Raw genomic sequence first — 7407 nt, 5'->3', positions numbered from 1 at the left:
TAAAACCTTTATAGATAATTTAAATATGACCCTGAAACTCAATGTACGGTATAGTCTCAAATTTAGCTTAACAAAACAGGCATTCATATTAGTGCATCACATTCATTTGTCAGAATGATTTACACAACAATATCCTCTAAATGAGGATATCACAACAATATCCTCTTACACAACAATATCCTCTAAACTTACTTCATTTTAGGATTCCAATCAGCAACTGTGTGCCACCAAAGAGTGAAATTGATGAAGTGAAGTATGTCGGATTCAGGCAGTTTGAAATTATCCAGCAGGTAAATTGCACTGTCATGGTGCCCTAGTAACAAAATTTCGAACAGCAGTTTCATTGTGACAAACCCTCTGGAACAGAAATTCATTTTAGAAGTCTTATGAGAATGTCAACGTTGTTCTGGGAGGCAGATATGTACTCATCACACAATTAATGCAGAAAAAGCTCATGCAAACAATTTATACAGATGTTTTATATCCTCCTCTTCTGATCACAATAGGAGGATATCAAAATGAATGTCATATTGAGATATGATATACGTAATGATAAAGAAGCTCAAGTCTTCAATAATAAAGGTAAAAATCTTGATGGAGATGGTCTTGAAAAATTCAACGGCATTTAGTGGGAAATAAAATAACCAAACAATAAATTATGTATGTTACGTACAAGACCAAACTTGGGGTCAGAAAACAAAAAAAATGCAAAGAATCACAGACCAAAAAGTGGAAATTCACGGGAGAAATCCAAAAATGGCCAAATTAAATATTGTTCACTATCTGCAAAATGTCTGCCAAGCAAAGAAACGTATAATAATTGTATTTAATTAAAAATGTACCAAGTTAAACAAAAAGTGGCTCGTACCCTGGCTAAGTATGTGGCTGGCCGCTGGCTGTGCTCAACATCCATGGCCTTGGCATCTGCCCCAGCATCCAGCAGTAGCTCAGCGCCCCGCCACCAACGCTTCTCCAACGCTGCAAAACACGCATCTAGTAAAAAGCTGCTACTTCCTCTGTAGGCGCATTTTACTTACTTGGCCCAATTTGTCCAGAATAATTTGAGCAGAAATGATTAATTATCTTTGTAACAAATTTCATAGAATTGTACAAGTAACTAAAACACCACTCTTGTTTTCGGATATGTATATGTTCTTTCATTTTCAGGAATTACAAAATTCAGCAGTGGATTAAAGGGTTTCCTTAAATCATTACAACTATATATCTACTCTAAAAAAACAGGGCTCGTACTAATATTTAGAAATAAAATTCCATGACTTTTCCATGACCTGGTTTGAGTAATCTTTGAATGTTAACTGAAAAAAGAGTAGTCAGCACAGCAGAACCAAATTTTGCCAGAACATGCACAAGATGTGTATCAAACCTATGCATCCACTTGTATATTTATTTGATCTTACAATTTTATTATGAATACACTTTTTTCCGCTGGTTCCAAGTGGAACCACTCAGCATTAATGGGTTTGGATTAACACACGCAGCACAGAAAAACACTTCCTTTTTTTCTTCATTTATTTGCAAATTCCATGACTTTCTATTTGCAAATTCCATGACAAAATGAAAAATCAAATTCCACCACTTTCCAGGTTTTACATGACTGGTATGCACCCTGAAAAAAGCTAACATTCAGTAAAATCTCAAAGAAATACCAGCCATAAGATAAATACCACACAATAAGGGCAGGGAAGCAGGATCAGTAAAATCTCAAACAAATACCAGCCATAAGATAAATACCACACAATAAGGGCAGGGAGACAGGATCAGGTTGAGGCAGGTTGGGATCAGCACCGGCAGCAAGGAGGCTCACTAGGATCTCTTCCTGGAAGAAAATGCAAAAAAAAAGCTAAATTAATGCCAATGCATTGGGAAAGGATAAAAATTAAAGCTTGATATATAATAATATGCGTTTAAAAATTGCTTTTTAAAGACAACACTTCTGAACAATCCAGTATCTTGGATGTTACACATGTACAATGAATTTCTAATTTCATTTTCAAAAATTGAAAAAAAAAAATTATTCTTCAAATTTTTATAAGATATCAAAATTTTGTAAATTTTAAAAATTATTTATTCTATCAATTGATTCATGCATTGTCTCCGACTTTACGCAAGTGTGCCAAATTTCAAATCGATTGGGCAGGTAGAAGTGTGTTAAATATTGATTATAAGATTTGTAGCTGACAGACAAACAAGAAGTGAAGTTAAAGAGAAGTGTTGTAAAAATGAAATCTAAGGTGTCTGCAAATGAACAGCATAAATATGAAAAATAAGAAAATGGCATGCAAGCATGTTATAAATTGAAATGATTCAACTTGTTTTTTAATTAGAAATGTGATTATGGGTTTGTGAAATGGAAGCTGAAGCAATGAACTGTAAATAAAATTTCTGTACATCATAAATGAAGTTTATTTTCCCATCAACATGTAAAAGCTTTTAATTGCTAATAGTTTAACCTTGAATGTCACACATTATAATTCATAATAAATGCATGAAATAGTAACCTGCATTTGCCGCTTTTCTGCCTGGAACCCTGGATACGTTAATCTCTTACAGAGAAGTAGGAGTGCAGTAGATCGATCATTGCTCTCCCTGTTGATGTACTCTCTATCTGAAATGAACAACAATGCTTGGTAATGTATCAACTATTTTTTATATATACCTTCAACTGGGGTGACTTTGGCCGCCAGGGTGACTTCGGCCGCGTTTTTTATTTTGTTTACAAACAAAAACGGGGTCGTAAATGCCGGGGTCATAAACGCCAGGGTCGTAAACGAGGTCATAAACGCCGGAGTGACTTTGGCCATCATTTATGACCCCGCTTTTGTTTGCAAAATAAAAATATCAGGGGTGCAGAATAACCAAAAGTGCATAACATATGGACTTGCAAGAATCTCGTCTCATTAACTTTTACTCTGCTTAAATATTACACCAAGGGAAACAAGATACATGATTAATAAGATGCACATGACACTCGAAAGATAATGAAATAAAACATGACATACATTAAGGTACAATTGTAAATGAATGATTCTACTATATAATATAGCTAATGTTCTGCGGCCCTCTTCAATGGTATGCAAGCATGTTATAAATTGAAATGATTCAACTTGTTTTTTAATTAGAAATGTGATTATGGGATTGTGAAATGGAAGCTGAAGCAAGGAACTGTAAATAAAATTTCTGTACATCATAAATGAAGTTTATTTTCCCATCAACATGTAAAAGCTTTTTATTGCTAATAGTTGAACCTTAAATGTCACACAATATAATTCATAATAAATGCATGAAATGGTAACCTGCATTTGCCGACAAGGCTTTTCTGCCTGGAACCCTGGATACATTAATCTTTTACAGAGGAGCAGGAGTGCGGTAGATCGATCATTGCTCTCCCTGTTGATGTACTCTCTATCTGAAATGAACAACAATGCTAGGTAATGTATCAATTATTTTTTATATATATTCTCGTGATAATTTAGTGTAATATAAAAATGTCTGTTTAGTTCTCCACCACATGCAAAAAATAAAAGTGACAATGAACAACATAAATTTAAAGGTCTGAATTAATCAAAAGGTTGTTCAAACTAGAACACTTTTCGAGCAACATTTATCACATTTTGGAGCTAAAGACTAGTTATCATGAGTGTCGAGAGCTAGGAGTAATATTTTTTTAAACATATTTCATTCATCTGCATTAACTGGAAGGAAACTTCATAAGGAAAATGCAGCAGCTAACAAGTCAGATGCAGCACTAGCTTTTAAAATATATGTTGAAAGTGTGAAAAATGACAACAGCAGCAGAGACCAAACAATAACTGCACATACTCTAAGATAAATTATGCTTGATTAAACTAACACTTTAAACTTTCCACCCCATACAGAATATCGTGCCCATCTGTAGAATAAGTCTCAAAGCTTGACTTAGGCACAGTTGCACTGGTGAGAGGAAGATAGTTTTGAATGTTTACCATACAGCACTGGTGATTGTTTCTGTTTTTCTTGTTTACTTTTGCATACAGTTGAGAGGAAGATAGTTTTGATTGTTTACCATACAGCACTGGTGATTGTTTCTGTTTTTCTTGTTTACTTTTGCATACAGTTGTTCATTTTTGCCCACTATTGATTACTGGCCTGAGTTTTGCACAACAAATTAGTTTCTACTTATTATTCTATCAAAGTTAACATTATTTTATGAGAGTAGATATTAGATCAATGATAACACAATTATTTATCATTACTCTCTCCTAAACCTTTATTTTCAGGCATACCATATTAGTTTTGCTTAACCTGAAATTGTTTGAAGTTTTTCAATATTATTCTATCCCTGTCTGTAACATTCCATTGAGATTCATTTGAGAAAATCACTGCCATGAGGTTCAAATTAAAAAATAAGCTGCCAGTGCCTTCAGCTGAATGCTTTTTTCAAGGGGTTAGTTTTTTTGTCTGAGTTTCAGGGTTGGCGATTTTTTTGATTTTTTTTTAAAAAATCAAAAAAATAAAAAATCAATGATTTTTTGATTTTTTCATGATTTTTTTGATATATTTGATTTTTTTTATTTTTTCAGCTTTTTTGTATTTTTGAGGTGTTATTTTTTATGTTGCAATTAGCCTACTAACAATAACAGTATATGGATCATAATGGATGGCTAAAAAGGGCACTTATTGCCTTCAATAATGGCCAACAGGCCAAGGTAGTGTTTACCACTTAGGGATTTTTGGGTGAACAATTATTGATAAGTCTATTCATTAGACTTTGTAAAGTTTGTATGGAGCAGGGTAATGAGCTAAATATTGGCCATTTAACTGGCTTCAATATATAAAAACACTTCAGGAATGCAGATCTCCTAAACATTGAAGAGTCACATAACAGATAGGTAGCTGATAGCACAGTGCACAGCACTATCAATAGATCTACTAGTTTTATGTCCTATAAATCTACCAGACTCTACCCTCTGTACACACCGACTAGTAGGGACTGAGTCACTGACTGCGCTGTTCCCATTTAATTCAGACCAATAAAACAATACTAAACAAACTGAATGATAACCAAACAAACCTCATACGACTTGAAACGAGACTTAAGTTATGAGAAAAGCTAACACTGTTTGAAATAAACATGTGCACAATTCAAATATTTTATAGCCATTCACTGCATTTAATTATTTATATATAGTCTTATAATTGTAATTATTTGTTTCTAGTTTCAAATTCACATATTTAAAGATTGAAATTAAATATTTTAATTAGCATACTCGTATTAGAGTGGAAAATCTTTCTAATTGCCAAAACGGTCAATACAATGTCAACCTCTCAATATACAGGGTAGAGCAGAACCAATTGAGCAGTTTTGAGGTAAAATAATAGAGTAATGGAGGTACATAAAGAAGAAAGTTTATTTTCCTAGAGGTTAGCATAACATACCATTTAGAATACTTATGTTTTGAAAACAATATCTGGAAGATGTGGGTCATTAGCTGCAACACACTGTTGGAGTCGTTCTCAGAGGAGGGAGTAACCGTAACAGTGAATTCTAATCGCTATGCTGCAAAATTTCTTACAGCCCATGATGGAAAACATTGTTGAAAATGAAGCATTGAGAAACTTGTTGTTCCAGCAGGATGGGGCTACAGCTCACACAGCTCGAATGTCACTCAATGTTTTATATTGCATGATTCCTGTAGGTCTGGTGTCTCTGAGGGGTGATTTATAGTGGCCTGTTAGGTCACCTGATTTGAGCATTTGCGATTTCTTTCTTTGGGGACATCTAAAAGGAAGGGGTTCAGAAGTCACCCTCACACCCTACCACAGCTAAGGGAACATTATTGCAGCAGAGGTTATGGCCATATGGCCCATACCTCGTCATATGTGTGAACGTGCTGTTGGAAACTTCCGAGAACAACTCCCAACAGTGTGATGCAGCTAACAAACCCCATCTTCCTGATATTGTTTTCAAAACATGAGTATTTTAAATGGTATGTTATGCTAATCATGAGGAAAATAAACTTTCTTCTTTATGTACCTCCATTACTCTTTTATTTTGCCCTAAAACTGTTCAATCAGTTCTGCTCCACCCTGTATAAGCTAGCTAACATATTTAAATTGTATATTGTAATCAATATATAACAAATAGTCAAATAGTTAGACTACTTATAGCCTTATAAGAATTAGCTAAGCTGCTAGCTACGTACAATTTATTGCACTCTTGATGCCTCTGTACCAAAAACATTCCATTTATTGGAACCTAATACACACTAAAGGCAACAAGTTTATATACCAATTTGTCATTCAAGTACATTTATTCTAAAGCATGAATAACAATACCTCAATATAAATTAAAGACTGCCACTCAATATTTTTAAATATATGAAAAAATCAAAAAAATCGAAAAAATCAAAAAAATCATGATTTTTTTATAAAAAAAATCAAGTGATTTAATCACATGATTTAATCATTTTGATTTAATCATTGCCAACCCTGCTGAGTTTACAGCCCATTCGCCCCATGGTCCTTTTATAATGAATAATGATAATAACCTGTTGTAGTTCTAACAACCTAACTTTATCTTAATTTAAATTAACTTAAGACTTCATATTTCTGCATTGATATTACTCCTGAGTCAATTCTTATGTGTCTGTTCTTACAGACACATAAGAATTGACCCATTACATTATATTATGAGTATGTGTTACTTTGGTCACATACTCATAATTTAATATTTATTATTCAATTGGACAAATATTTCAAGGAGCCTTCAATTCCAGTAAAATTTCAGTAGAGTATAATAGAGGTAGGATATGAGTTTATCACGTCTGCAGCTGGACAGCACTACTTGTACCTGTACCTTGCAATAGCAGCTCAAAGCATCAATAGATAAATAGAATAAAAAATAATAATTGATACACATGACTTGATGATCATTGCTGTCTACTTACCTGCATATGGCAGAAGTTGCTGCAGAACTGCAAGATCATTTGCAATAACAGCACGATGAATAGCCGTGTAGCCTTGCTCATCAGTTGTCAAGAGACTCTGTGCAATAGCATCACTACAACCTGATATTAAGGCCATTGCTTTCTGAAATAGAATATTTTGGATATTGCTATTCAAAAGAACTACATATTTATACATATTTTTATAGAGAATATGAACACTACTAATGATCAAATAGGATAAACGCGGTATATTCCGACATTGTGGGTAATTCCGACACTTCTCAACTTTTCTCCTTTATATTAAGCTTCGTCTTAGTTCCACGCATTTGTTGATGGTTGAAATAGTGACGTCATACTATTGCACGCCATACTATTGCCAAAACACTAGGTCTGGGCCGTCTGGCAGGAAAATGTTAAGATCCAAAGAGAGACAGTGCAAGTCACCCAGTGAGAACATCAA

At 33.9% G+C, this 7407-nt stretch overlaps 1 protein-coding gene across 1 annotated transcript; it reads right to left on the bottom strand.

Annotated features, from left to right (window-relative positions):
• Nucleotides 1-373: 373 nt before the first annotated feature.
• Nucleotides 374-7089, bottom strand: LOC108681821 (the record flags this gene model as incomplete). Its single annotated transcript, XM_018170896.1, is given in 5 exon segments — nt 374-406; nt 869-978; nt 1753-1837; nt 3315-3427; nt 6948-7089. Coding segments are annotated over 5 exon segments (477 nt in total), but the record flags the coding sequence as incomplete, so codon positions are not given.
• Between the last annotated feature and the right edge of the window lie 318 nt (nt 7090-7407).

The sequence above is a fragment of the Hyalella azteca genome, unplaced genomic scaffold (genome assembly GCF_000764305.2).
Source record: "Hyalella azteca isolate HAZT.00-mixed unplaced genomic scaffold, Hazt_2.0.2 contig10570, whole genome shotgun sequence".
NCBI classification, from domain to species: domain Eukaryota; kingdom Metazoa; phylum Arthropoda; class Malacostraca; order Amphipoda; family Hyalellidae; genus Hyalella; species Hyalella azteca.
The sequence above is the reverse complement of the archived record's forward strand: the minus strand, read 5'-3'. Positions and strand labels throughout refer to the sequence as shown.